The sequence below is a fragment of the Castor canadensis genome, chromosome 10 (genome assembly GCF_047511655.1).
Source record: "Castor canadensis chromosome 10, mCasCan1.hap1v2, whole genome shotgun sequence".
NCBI classification, from domain to species: Eukaryota; Metazoa; Chordata; class Mammalia; order Rodentia; family Castoridae; genus Castor; species Castor canadensis.
The window spans coordinates 126,400,458-126,415,608 of NC_133395.1; the positions used below are offsets into that span (position 1 = coordinate 126,400,458).

The 15,151-nt window shown below is 36.5% G+C and overlaps 1 protein-coding gene across 4 annotated transcripts in view; it reads right to left on the bottom strand.

The window, feature by feature from the left end:
* Positions 1 to 464: 464 nt before the first annotated feature.
* The window catches only part of Tafa4 (TAFA chemokine like family member 4), a 180,431-nt gene continuing 165,744 nt past the window's right edge, over positions 465 to 15,151 (bottom strand). For all 4 annotated transcript variants that reach the window (XM_074044192.1, XM_074044190.1, XM_074044191.1 and 1 more), the window contains 2 exons: positions 7,863 to 7,987; positions 465 to 1,838 (listed from right to left, as the gene is read on the bottom strand). In XM_074044192.1, the coding sequence (XP_073900293.1) occupies positions 1,827 to 1,838; positions 7,863 to 7,987 (137 nt within the window). In that variant the 3' untranslated portion in view covers positions 465 to 1,826. The remainder of the gene's footprint in view (positions 1,839 to 7,862; positions 7,988 to 15,151) is intronic.

Here is a 15,151-nt window from a genome sequence, read left to right on the forward strand (position 1 = left end):
TTCAAGTCCTGCCATTTCCCCAGTAAGTGGAGCATTTATTCCCTACAAGTCGTTTGCTCCCTGGAAATGTATCTTTAGGTGAAGTAGTGTCTTTGCTGCTCTTATTTCAGATACAAGATCAGATATGTGGGCTAAAAACTAAGAAATTGTTTCACATACCATAATAGTTCTTTAAGTTCTCTTAACTCTCTCTCTAACAGGGGAAGGTCCTACCCCAAAAGCAAGAGAATACACAATACATCATGAATGTGGCTAGGCCTAGTGGACTTTCACTAGACTGTTTAAATCTCCTCAATGCTACATAAATTGGGAGAAGAAAGAAAGCGGTGACCCAAATGTAGGTGCCAATAGTCACATCCCCAAAATCGAATGTTATTTTTTTAAATGACTTTTCGTATTTACATTTAAATTTTTGCAAGTTTGTTAGCACAAAGTCTTAAGACATCAAATAATTACAAAAACTATTATGCCATCAGCAGAATTCATTTTTTACTTATTAATATGATAGTAACAATTTTGATAGGCATCTAGCCAATCAGATTGGAGCAAAAGTTCAGCAAACAAATGGACATCACCCATTTTCTATTCCCTTTGCAAGAATAAAATCAAATAATTATTATCCCTATAAACAATATTATAGTATTGATTTTCCCCCTCTATAATTGTGAATCGACAGGGATCATCAATGCAGAAACTATGTTTAATGTATAAATCTTTCACATACCTTTACAGCAGCAGTTATGCTACCACAATGCATTTAAAATCTGGGCCAATCATTCTTTGTTTCCTGTATTTCTATATGACACCATCTGTGAAACCATTAATCCAAGAGGGAGAAATGACTCAGGCTATATTTACACTTAAAGAAATAAGAGGACTAACAAACAAGTAGGGGAAAAAAACTAAGTTAAGATGAAATCATTTGTAGTATAAAAATTCAGCCTTTAAAGACTCCTGTGTAGGAGTTAAACAAAATATATTCATAGAATTGGCATAAACTGGATGTAAGAAATCACCCTTAATCTAAACAGAGTCTGCTTTATATTTTAAATGGTTTACCTATGTGACTATACATAAGCTATAAAAATCTCAACATATTTTATTTCTGTAGTGAATATGTCATGATAGAGCTTTGGTTATAAAATGTTGGAATTGATATGCTTCCTTAGAACACAGGAAAATGGTATACTAATGTTAAAATGTTCCTATTTTATTTCTGCCAAGAAATTAAATTTTTAAGTAAGAGATAAAAATTTAAATAATCAAAAGTAAAAATACAAATGTGCACCCAGTAACCCCAATGAGTCCTTCTTTTCTTCAAGGTTTATAAAATAAATTTTCTTTACCAGTTAATTGGAGTTCGGTAATCTACACCTGTAAATATGTTTACCAAAAGCTTCTGTTATTTAGACTTTTTTCAAATCACTTGAACACAACAGCTAAAGGGAAAGCTAAAAAGGAAATAAAATGAGGACTCTTTGAAACATGTCCATGTTCCTTGGGAAAGGCAGAAAGAAACTGAAGATCAAAGTGTTCTCAGTAGTGATCCATTCTGATGTCTCTGATTGGGTACTCCAGGATTTCTTGGAGGTTGTTTCTTTGGAATCCAGACAAGACATCAATTGTGTGGCAATCAGTGGTTTATTCCAGTGTAATCAAATCATGAAGCAGAGAGGGCCAGGATGGCAAGGTGAATGCCGCTTTTCATGGTACACTTTTACAAATGTGAATTTGCTGAAATCCAAGACAATTTCCAACCAGGAAGGAATTCCACACAAGACAGCACTGCATTCCCGACACCCTCCAGGACTAAGCACACCTCTCTGCTACCGTGTCACCTAAAACAAACAAGTGATCATTAAACACATTATACCCACCAAAAATAACCCTTCCTGCTATGGGACCAATTAGGCCCTGTCACTTATGCATACGTAGTTTATCATTTTGTATCCTTCTCTGTAACCAACTGTACCAAATCAACTTTTCATATCAAATTCTTCTTTGCATTTATATTTCCATATGTGCGTACAGTGTACCCCTGGTTTGTTTCAATCTCTCCATTCTTCCTCTTCCCCCTTCCTAAAATGACTTCAACAGGTTTCAATATTGCATATTCATACATGTATAGAAAATATGCCGACCATTTTCACCCTCCTTTATCCTCCTCCTCCCACTCCTCTATCAAGACTTGTTTATATTCCTGCCCTTTGTTGTTTAAAGTTAACTTATTTTTAAAAGTTATTTTAGAAGGCTGCTGTATTTAATAGAAATATGTAATTTTTGTTTTAAACATGTAGATTCACTACTTATGATCTGAGAAAAGTTTGCAGGTTAGATAAACAATATACCAGCTTGGAGGACAAAAACAAGCTTAACACATCTTATACTAGGAACAATTTTTCAAAATAAATTGTATTATTTGATAGTGCAGTCATCATGCCTGATCCTAATGGAGTTTACATTCTAGGGCAGGCGTTGGAAAATCTTTCAAATAAAGTGGATATTTTCAGCTTTACATTCTTGACAGTCATTGAAGCATCTACTCAACTCTGCCTTGATAGCACTCACAGTAGCAGCCAGAGACAATAAGTAAACTGATGGCTATGACTTTGTTCCAATAAAACATCATCTATGGACACTGAAATAAAAACTCCAGAGAATTTTCACATTATGAAATGCTATTCTCCTTTTGATTTTCTTCCAACCATTTAAAAATGTGACGTCCATTCTTAGCTCAGAGACCATATAAAGATAGGCAATGACCTGGGCTTGGTTACTCCCCCATGAAGAGGTAGGACAAAGAAATAAATAAGTGAGGTGATGTGTGCTATGGAGAAAAGTAAACTAGAGTAATAAAGAAAAGAAATATTGGGCAGGGAGGGAAGAGGGCTATGAAGGAGTGATGTGAGGGAAGTCTTTCTAGATGAAGAATGTTACAGGCAAAGGGAAACACAAGAGGGTATCAGGCCACTTCAGAAACTCTTGGCCTTTCTCTGACTGAGAAGAGGAATGCATGGCCAGACCATCAACTTAAACAGATCACTTTCACCCAAGTGATAAAAGGGCACATCACAAGAACTTGTAGCAAAAAGGATAAGGATGCAAGAAAAAGAAAAACCAAGAAACTCCAAGATCTTCATCATGAGTATCTGGATAATGAAGTTGACCATGCTGTGGAATGGGATAGATTGTCTCTCTTTGCCTTCTTTTCTTCTTGTACAACAATAGATAAAAGTAACTGTCTCCTTTGGGTACAGTGAAGGAAATATGTGAGTTAACCTGCAGAGTCCAGTGCCTGTCACATGGTTAGCACTTGGGACATGCTGGGTTTTGTTATGGTTACATTTCTGGATATATCATGTCTATATACACAACCTAATAGTGCTTATAGCCAAGTATCAATCTATACCTGGACTGTAATTTTCAAAAGTATCTTATGTGAGGTGCCTCATTCCTCATGTCTAGTTCATCTTGGAAAACAATGCTGTGAGTGAGATAAGATACTTTAAGATTTATTTTCTTTTAAAATTACTGTGTCCTTTATATGGAAGATTCATTGTTATTTTCAAGTTTTGATGGATGTGGGGTTACTAATACAACCTCCATTCCCCTGCCCCAGGGAACCATGAGCATTTCAAGACTTCAGGGTGAAGGAATCAGCTCTGCTAGACCTTGAAAAACAAGTGGAATTTTAGAAGAAGGGCATATAGTACAGGGAAGCACGTAGCTGATGTGCTGACCGACAGGGAGACCCATGCGAAATTATTATACTGTATAGCAGTGACCAATGAGGACCCATTGGTGGTTTCTCAGCAGGGAGGAATGTGGGTAAAAGAGGCAGGCTATGACCTCATTAAAGATGACAACAGATGGGAGTTCAGTTAGATTAGTGCCATCCTCATATAACCTATTTATTATAATCATCTTGAAAACAACATTTTAAAGCATGTGTTCTAAGCCTCATCCCAGATTAAACTGAATATTCCAGAGGTAGGGCCCAAGACTATGTTTTTAACAAGTCCCCATGATGCATGTTCCATAGCCATGATAACCATTAAATTATTATGACAGTGACCCAGGGTGCTACTCTAAGAGACAGAGAGAAAGGCCTCAATTAGTGAGCCATCTGCACAGGATACTAAGTAAGAGTTGGTCACCTGAGATGTTTTTGGTGAGGGGACTGCGGTTTCCATTTCTTAAAAATTTCTGTTCAATTTATTGGTGATTAGGACCCTATTTTTGTCTCTGATCTTACCAATGTGTGTCTCAGGTTAATATAATCATAATAGTCTATCAGAAAAATTGAAGTCTCCTGAGATTTTAACAAATATGTATGAGCTACTTCCATTCTTAGCTCATCCCTCTTGGTGTTTCCAATGAAATACTGGGAAATTATGCAAACTCAATGGGAAATTTGAAGAACAAAATCAGGTAGGAACATGTAAAGAAATGCTACAAGAATACACTATTCTCTAAACCAGTTTCTCAATCTACTCCCTACTGTCATTTGGGGGTCAGATAACTCTTTGCTGAAGGGACTGTCCCCAGAACTTATAGGGTGCTTAATAAAATCCCTGGCACTGACTCAGATGCCAGTAGCATCTCCCTCCCAGTGTGTGACAACTCAAAAATGTCCATTCAGGGGCAAAACTCCCTGAGGATTTTTTTTTAAAAATCAAAAAATCCTCAGAATTCAATGACAGTTGCTTCTATTAACAAACAACAAAAATGTCCTAATGACTGCTTGGCTTTGGTGGTAAAAGACAGCCAACATGAAAAGAGAAGAAGTATTCAATCCAGAGAATGCAACAAAACTCAGAATTAAATTAGGAAAAGGAGAATTGAGGCAGGACTTTCTCACTGGAAAGTAGTGGCTGCACCTTCCCTGGAGACAATGAACACTTCACAGGTAGAATAAACATGATGCTCATCTTTTATACCTGGGAAAGATGAATGGTTAGGGAATTGTGCCTTTTCTTACCTTCATCTTAGGCCACTAATGCCTTAAGTTGACTGCTACCTCTTTTCATATTTGCATTTAAATGGAAAATAAAATTCTGACACAGGTGGCTTCCTGCCAAAGATCTGACTTTTCTAGCCTTTCTGTGTTTTGATGCTTCTGTGCATGAACTCTTTAAGGAAAGTAGAAACTATTTTGTTATATAGCTAATACCTTGAAGGAGACCTGTTCTGCCTTTATACAACTGCTGCTGTTTTATAAGATCAGCACAGACTTCCAGAGAAACACATAGCTTCTGGAACATCACACATGCCACAGAAGTCAGTCTGGGCTGCACAAATGAATTTACTCTGTATGTATATGGTTCTTACCAGACACAAATGTTTTATGCAATTTAAGTCACACTGACTTGAATTAATAAAGGAAACAATGTTTTATGACTTTGAGATTATTCTCCTGTGGCATATAACTGAAAAAAAGCAGTCCAAGTATCATGATAGCATGGAAAACTGTATTATTATGCTCTACAACTTTTCCAAGCACTAAATTAAATGTCACTACCATTGAGAATTTAGGTACAGCAAACTTATATTTCCCACACACGGAGCCAAAATGCCCCTAAAGGTTTGTTTCCTGCCAATGTCCTGTCTGACTACACATAAAAAAAGAGTGAGCCATTCTACCAAGAGAACTACTCAGATACATTCTTTTCTAGAATACAGTTGACTTCTGCTCATAAGTTTGTTTTACATTTATATCTAAAAATCAATACAAATTCAATCTTCAAAAATGTTATTCCTTAGCTACAAGAAATATAATGAAAGAAATTTTTATCGTAGATAAATGTAAGAGCTACCTCACTGGAGACTCGAATCATTTTATCTAAGAAGGACTTAGAAAAAATGGCTGAAAGGGCCGCAATGCAAGATAAAATTGCCTGGAGGCAGGGTTTGCTTAGTAGGTACACTGGGTTTACGTAGCTTGGAAGCTTATTGGGAGTGGCTTAGTTGGGAAGTCGGTAGAGATAATAGGAGTGTTAACCTCCTGGGTACGTTAACAAATGCCTCCATGGACTTCCACTGCCCTGGATGTAAAAACATACAGTTGTTCCTTGGTAGCCATGGAAGACTGGTTCCAAGAACTCTCACAGACACCCAAGTCCCTTCTATAAAATAGCATAGTATTTGCATGTAATCAACATACACCTTCCTGTCTAATTTATTCTTCATTACTTATTCCAAATGTAATATAAATGCTGCATTATTTAAGGAGTACTAGCAACAAATTCTGTACAAGTTCAGTACAGATGCATTTATTTACATGAATATTTTTGATTTGTGAGTACTTGAACCGAAGTAGATCCTAAGGACATGAAGGGTTGTGTATTAGGTCATTGTCATAGACATCACAATGTCACTAATAAGGACAAGTTCATCGATAATCATAGTGTTAAATAGTCTTGATTTTAACATTATGATTTTAACTACACAATAGGGAACTAATCAAGTGACCTCCTATGCTGTTGATTGGGGTATAAAATTTTATTTTATATTTTTCATTTTGGTTTTAATCTTTTATTATACTAGTAGCATTATATTTACATAAATATTATATACCCACTTTAGGTTTGGTTCTAACTGGCCTGCATTTGACCTCAGTGAATGAGAACTTTTCATGTGTAGCATTTGGAAATAATCAAAAAGGGCAAAACAAAGACAGGCAAGAAGCTGATCACTGTATATTATACTCCATCAAGGGCCAAAGCTCAGAAAGCATCCTGAACCAAAGAGTTACTCCATTCCAGTCTGCCCTATTTCAATCATCTCAGAATGAGCTCTGTCATTAACTTTCATTTAAGTATTAGTTACTCAGGCATTCAGTGGGCAGTAGGACTACCAAGAAAAGCAAAAACAAGCATGGGGCCTGACTTCATAGTTTCCTCACTGTACAGCTGTGGGTAATAAGCAAATAAACATAGCCATTCACATAAAATGCATCCATTGTAAATGTTCAGGAAAGAATTCCCTGAAGAAATCATGGATAACTTAAAAAGAAGGAAGGGAAGCACATTTTGTGGAGGTAACATCCATTGCAAAGGCACTATGGTCAGAGAGACTAATGGACGGCCAGGAGGTTTGGAGGAGAAAGAATGAAGAGCAGGTGGCTTGCCAGATTATCTATGACGGTCCAGAGAGCCAAAGGAACCCACTGAAAAAAGACTTTTAGGGTGGATTGGCTTACAAGAGATATTTCACAAAGATTGTTATTGCAATCAGATAGAGTCTGGACTGGAATGCATGTATGGGGATGCAGAGTCACAGAAGGATTTGGTAATAAAAAAAAAATCCCAAGAACAAAGTTATCAAGTGGATATGGGGAGGTAATGAAGAAGTTGCTTTCTAGCTGCAGAACTGAGCAGCCAGTGATCCCCTTCAAACCCAGGGAGAACAAGAAAGAGGAGTATGGGGAAGGAAACTGATGACATGTAAAACTTGAACAAGAGTCTTCAACCACTAAATCTTGGTTAAGGCAGCAGGTATTTCTGCTTGAGTAAATCATGTGTATGTAGATTCTTGCCATGGTGTTTTGATACACTGCTCTGTCAACCCTGAAACTTTTCCTTTGAATTGGGCTCATGAAGGAGCAGAAATGAATTTAGTGCCCCTGCCCAAAATAAGAGTTCACTCACCAAATCACTGCTCTATAAACCTGACACACAGGGTGACACAGGGAAATGGACTTTCTTGAAAGGCTAAAACCACAGGCTAGCATTTCCTGAACAGGTTTATCAACATAAAATAATGTTGTTCTCTGGATGGCAAAATAAAATCAAGACAGAAAACCCCCCAAGCGAGCAATGTAGTGCAGTTGTAAATTAGAGTTCCATTTGGTCTATACTTGCCTTTGTGGTTTTGACTTTATTGCCACTGCTACAGGACCAACCTGAGTAATCAGGAAGCACTCTACAATCCTCTCCTTCCAAGCAAGGATTCATGTGACACCACCATTTCTGAATCACGACAGAAGCTGGAAAAGAAAGACCAAATTGTATTTGTGACATTGTTTATTCCTCCACCAAAGGATAAAACAAAGTTCAACATGGATTAGTACAAACTCCAAGATGGCTGCTAGCACTATTCACAATAGCCAAGTTATGGAAACAGCCAAGATGCCCTACTACTGAAGAATGGATTAAGAAAATGTAGTATTTATACACAATGGAATTTTACTCAGCCACAAAGAACAATGGAATTTTGTCATTCGCAAGTAAATGGATAGAACTGGAGAACATCATCTTAAGTGAAGTTAGCCAGGCTCAGAAAGCCAAAAATCTTATGTTCTCCCTCACATGCAGACTTTGGACCTAAAACAAATGCAGTAATATTATTGGACATGGGTCACACGCTAAGGGGAGAACACATACAGGAGGAAAAAGGAAAGGTAGGAAACCCAAAATTTGAAAGTGTGCCCACTGTAGAGGAGCTAATACAATAACCTTAAAATGACAGAGGTCACTATGGGAAGGTGACCAGGAAGTAGTGAAGAGGTCTGGTAGACATGAATCAATTCAGGTTGTATACAGATATGCATGGAAGCAACACTAGGAATCTCTGTATAACTATCCTTATCTCAACTAGCAAAAACACTATGTCTTTCTTATTATTGCTTTTGTCTTCTCTTCAACAAAATTGGAGAAGAGGGCAGAACAGGTTCTGCCTGGAAGCGAGGGGGTGGGGGAGAGGGAGGGAACAGGGGGTAAGGGGGACAAATGACCCAAACAATGTATCCACATAGAATAAATGAATAAATAAACCAAAAAAAATATGGCTGCTAAGAATTATTTCATGGTAAGTAAATATAAAACATTCAATCAGCCACATACTCTAGAAAACATTTCTTTTTTGCAGTTGGCTACCTGATTGTAATATAGTTGGTGAGAACTAAGGCTTTGTGACAAATCTGCCTGTATTTGAATCTATCTGTGCTAATTTACAGATATTTAAAAACAACCTTAGCCTAGTTAACTTTTCTTAGCCTCAGTTTCCATCATTTAAGAAATGGATAAAAATAGATCCTCACCCCAGGATGTGACAAGGATAACATGAATCCATGTGAGAAACTGCCAACTTTGGGCCAGTCACTATGTTCTCAACTTTAGTTACAGGTTACAATGGTGGGTACTGAAAACACAATGTTAAGTTGGATCCTCTTTGTTAGTAGCAAAGTAAATATCAGTAAAAATTCCCATCATATGTGGTGCTCATCTCTCCCGACCATTCCAATGAGTGATGAACAAACAGTGCAAGTCAACTAGTATGAGCCAATGATGGTGGGAGGGCCTGGCCTTACTTCATATTCCTCATATGTGAATATTCTAGACTGCTTGGCTTACCTGTAAACTCACATCTCCCTAGCATCCAATCAACAAAATAACAGATGTTTAAGCCCATAAAGCAGAATATAGCACCCCAGGCATCTGGGCTTTCATATGGATAGGAGAGAAGCAGAGGAAACCATTGTCTTGCCTGGTGATTCCCACAGAGGTGAAAAGGACTGTGGTTGAGTTTTAAACATAGCCCATGGGCTGGTATAACACAGCTCTGAGGCTAGGGTAGTAGTAAGGCAAGAGGGATTTGTCCTGATTTTTCTTGAAACAGTAACACTTACTTACATAGAAATCAGCCCCCAGTGGGTTTTTCTTTTAATTTGAAAATAGTGACTTGTAAAGTTGTGTACAGTCAGTTACAACATGATGATTTGATATCCATACACACTGTGTGACAATCACCAGAATGAAATAAATTAATTCATCCATTATCATCCCATTAGCTCTCCAGAACTTCTTCCCCTTACAACTAAAGTTTTATACCTTTTGACTAACATCTTGTTTGTCATCCTACTCCACAGTCCCTGGAAACCATAATTCTACTCTCTACCTCTAAGAAGTCTTTAGACTCTCTGTATGTATGAAATCATTTCATATTTATCTTTCCGTTCCTGGCTTGTTCTACTTAGCATAATGCTGCAAATGGCAGCATTCCTTTCTTATGTTCTAATGTTCCAATGTTCTTTCAATGTTCCAATGTGTATATGTACCACTTTTTCTTTGTCCATTCGTAATTCGACAGACAGGGAGGTTGTTTCCATTTCTCAGATAGTGTGAAAAACGCTGCAATGAAAATGAGAATGCAGATGTCTCTTAAAAATATTGATGTCAGGGACAGTGATATAACTCAATGGCAAGCATTTGTATGAGACCCTGTGAGATCCCTAGGACCACACACAAACAAAGAAACAAAAAAAAAAAACAGATAATGATTTCACAGCTTATGAATGTGTGTCCAAACATGGGACTGCTGCATCATGATGGTTTGATGTTTTGAGAAATTTCTACTCTTTTCCATGAGGTCTATACCAACTTATAACTCCATTCCCTCCACATTCTCACAAATACTTGTTTTCTCTCTCACCTGTGTGAGAATAGCCACCCTAGCAAGTGTGAGGCAATATCTACTAGGATGATTAGTGATATCCAGCACCATATCACATGCCTGTTGGACATCTGCATGTTTTTTGGGGGGAAAATATCTATTCAGGTCCTTTGCCTATTTTTAATTAGATTTTTCATTTTTGCTGTTAAGTTTTTTTTTTTTGAGATCCTTGTATATTTTGGATATGAACCCCTCACAGAAATACAGTTTGCAAATATTTTCTCCCATCCTGTAGGCTGCCTCTTCATTTTGTTGATTGTTTTCTTTACAGAAACCTTTTAGCTTGCTACACTTTCACTTTTTGCTTTTGTTGCCTGTGCTTTAGGACTCCTATTTAAAAAGAAAAAAAGATCGCTAACACCAATGTAAAGGAACTTTGCCACTATATTTTCTTTTAAAAGTTTTCGTTAGGTCACACATTTAAGCCTTTGATCCATTTTGAGTTATTGTTTGTACACAGTATAAAACAAAAATCCAATTTCATTCTTTTGTAGATGGCTATCCATTTTTTCCAGCACCTTTTATTGAAGAACCCTCCTTTCCCCATTGTGTATATCTGGTGCCTTAACCACATATGCATGTGTTAATTTCTGGATGCTCTATTCTGTTCTATTGTGTCTCTTTTTATGCCAGACCCATACCACTTGGATTACTATAGCTTTGTACTGTAGATTGGTTGGGAAATGTGACTAATCAAGCTTTGTTTTTCTTGCTCAAAATTGTTTTATCTATTTGGATCCTTTGTGGTTCCATACAAAATTTAAGGGTTTTTTTCTATTTTTGTGGAAAATGCCATTGGAATTTTGGTAGAGACTGCCTGAGTCTGTAGATCACATTGAAAAATATGGATAGTTTGATAGTATTGATTCTTCTGTAACACAAATATCTTGCCATTTATATCTTTTTTCATTCTCTCAGCAATCTTATAATTTTCAGTATACATACTTCTTACCTCCTTGGTAAAATTTATTCTTAACCATTTTATTCTTTTTCGTACTTCTATAAATGGGATCTTTTAAAAATTCTTTTTCTAATAATTGTTAGTGTATAAAATGCAACTGATTTTTCATAATTCATTTTTGTATGTTGATTTTGTATATGTCAACTTTACTGAATTCAATACCAACTGTTTTCAAACTCTTCCACAGAAATGAAAAGGGGAGACCTTTTCCCAACTCAATTCATGAAGCCAGCATTAGGCTCATACCAATGACAGGTAAGAATGTTCCAAGAAAAGAAAAATTCCAGCCAATATCACTGATAGACATAAATAGAAAAATCCTTTTTAAAAAATCATAAACCATGATTATGGTGTAAGATTCATCTCTGAGACATAAGGATGGTTCAACATACACAAATCAATGAATATTATACAGAATAAAGGATGAAAATCATGATTATTTTAATAAATGCATAAAAAGCATTGGTAAAAATCAATATACTTCCATACTGACTCTCAACAAAATAGGTGCAGAAGGAATAATAAAAGCTTGTACCAACCAGCGACAGCTGATACCATACTCGTGAAGCTAATAAGGAAACAAAAGAAGAATGGCTTAACTGCCACCACTTCTACTCAACACAGTAAAGGAAGTCCTAACCAGAACAATTAGGTGAAAGAAATAAAAAGCATCCAAATTGTAAAAGAAGTAGTTAAATGGTCTCTGAAGACAGCATGACATTCAGTCTCCCAATGGATTTGACCAAGACCATCAGTGCCTGACAAATCTGAAATGCAAGTTCAAGCAAACCCCTGCAAATGCTACTTTTCTCATTGAGCACTAGGTACCAATGATAACTGCCTTAACTATATTGTTTAATTTAAATTTCACTTCAACCCTGAGGTTAAAAAGTGGTACACTTTTGTCTTTACAGAAAAGAGGAAAACTTGAAATCCAGAGGTGTTAAAGGGACTCGGGCAAGGTCACACAGCACAGTTCAAAGGCAATCAAGCCAGCAGTTGAAGAGAGGCAATCCAATGTCAGAACACATGATAACCTTTAAAAGTTAAGTTCTCTTTTGCACCAGACACAAATCCTTGTATAAAAGCAGGGAAGGAAAGTAATCCAGAAAGCCAGTGTATCACAATGCTCCCCGGTCAGGCTAGTGCTCTGTGACAGGAGGAGAGCACAAGACAATTTCATCATTAACTGAAGGGGAAGACAGTTCTTCTTACCCACATGTACCCACTGTTCCTGGCCAAATACTGAGCACTAAGCCAATGAAACCCATCAATGCCAACAATATATGAGTGATCTAGGGTGATTATTTGCTATTTAAATCAGGATGTGCCAAAACCAAGAAAGGTGCATTGCTAAATGGGTTATTTATTTTGTCAGGGACTGCCTCTGAGCTGTAGTGGATGGTCATGAAACCTTGAGAAAGTTATATTCTTTTTAGCACCAAATACCATAACAATGTCACCTTGCATAGAGCTTTGTCACTTTAAAAGCACTTTTCCCTACTGTTCCTCTTGATCATCCAGATGAATTTCAGAAGCAGCAAAAGCCTACAAATGATACCAGAAATGAACAAACAGGGCTTTCTCCAAAGTTAGTACATTAAGAGTGGAAGTAGTAAAATTTAGCAGTCTTAATACTATACCACAATGTGCAATAATATACTTAGTATAATTTTAATTGTAAAAGTTTATGGGGTATGGTAAGATAATTTGATGTATGTGTGCAGTATGTAATGGTCAAATCAGGATAGTTAATACTGTCATCTCCTTAAACATTTGTAGTATTTGATTAACATGTAATCATACATATTTATGTGATATTTGATACATATATACAATATTTACTAGTCAAATCTGAGTCATAAACCTCTCCTTTGCACTTCATGATGATAAGCTTCTCTCTTCTCATATTTTGGATTATAAGTGCAGTATAGAGTCTTAATATACTCATAGTGCTGACCAGTTATTTTTCTGAACACCTTGGTTTGCTCCCAAGTGGATATGCTCCAACTCTCAATTTAAAAATGGTAATCTGTAAGGCTAGAGTAATTATGTGAATGTTAATGAAGCTTATTTTTAGTTACACAAAGTTAGAGCTAAAGTTAAAATACTTTTTTATCTCTTCAACTACTCCTTCAGCAAACTTTCTTGCACTCTGTAGTAGGAAACTAGGCACTCTGCAGAGGTATCAGGACTCTGGAACAGTCAAAAAAAAGCTTTGACAAGCCAAAATAAAAATTACATTGAAAAATGTTTGATTTATAGCTCATACCACAAAGAACTAACTACTATATAAAGGACACTTAAGAATAAGAAAGACTAACAATCCCCAACAGAACAAAAAACAAAGAATAAAAACAGTCTACTTAAAGAAAAAGAAATGCAGAATCTCTAAAAACATTCAAAAAGATGCTCAATTTCACTCATAAGGGAAGTATAAATTAAAACTACTAGGAGACATGCATTTTACCTAATAGACTGGTGAAGGAATTATGGCACTGAACTGGCAAAACAGTTGATAATGCAAAATGTCAGCAAAAGCATGAGAAAACAGACCTATTAAGGGCCTCTTAGCAAAAGCTATTGTAAATTTACATACCTTTGACTCATCAATTATAATTCTAGGTATTTGACGAAGAGAACTTCTCTTGCATATAGGTTAAGGTATATGCATGGTATATTCACACAGTATTGGTTATGACAGCAAAAATATGAAGGCATTAACTGTCTCTCCAAAGGATCACTGCACTATCCACCTATTATATACTACATACTCCACTGTTTGAAAGAATGTGAAATTCCTGTATTTATGAATAGGGAGAGATTTCTACATCATACGTGATGTCTGAAAAAGGCCAATTCCAGAGCAGTGTATATACTATGCTCCCATTTGTGTAGAAAACAAAGAATATATCTCTAAATATGCATACATTGTACCCTTTTATAACTTTTCAACCATATGTATGAGTTAACCATTCAAATTTTTAAATAAAACACTTTTGACATGTAAAAATAAAAAAAAAAAAAAAAAAAAAAAGCTTTGACAGGTGGCTCATAGTCTAGCCAAGTGAAAACAGGAGGGACATTGAGTGGTCTACCTAGACACATGTGGTAGAGGTGAGACATCATCATGGAGGTAATGGACACCCAGTAGTGGGGAGTGAAAGGGAAGAAACCTTTAGGAGTTCTCAAGGTCAATTTGAGACTAGACTGGATTCTTTAAGCCATAAAAGGTGTCTGCGCCAGGTAGTACAATAAGATAGGGAAGCTCATGTGCCTAGAGAAGTTAGCAGAATTCAAGACAGAGAGAACTCTAAAAGAGAAGGCCAACTGAGGGGTAAGTAAAGTGAGAAATAAGGGAATCAAAGCTCTTCAGAGAAATACTAGCAGTTACTGGACCCATGGGGACACAAGGTACTTCTGATACCAAAACATAGAAAAGGAGCTTCAAGGAAGGAAAAAGTGTTCAGACATACAGTATAGAAAAATACACCCATTTTTAACTATTGAAAGAAATTACAATACTAGATACTTTATTACTAATACTATGGATTGATTGGGATATTTTAATACACGCATACATTGTGAACTGATCTTGTCCATCCACCCATGTTCCATCTTTGCTCCAAAACCCACCTCTGTGCATCCTTTTAGTCCCTAGTACTCTCTCTTCTACTTTTTTTCCTTTTTAGTTTCTACATGAGAGAGAACATGTAGTACTTGTCTTTCTGTGTCTGG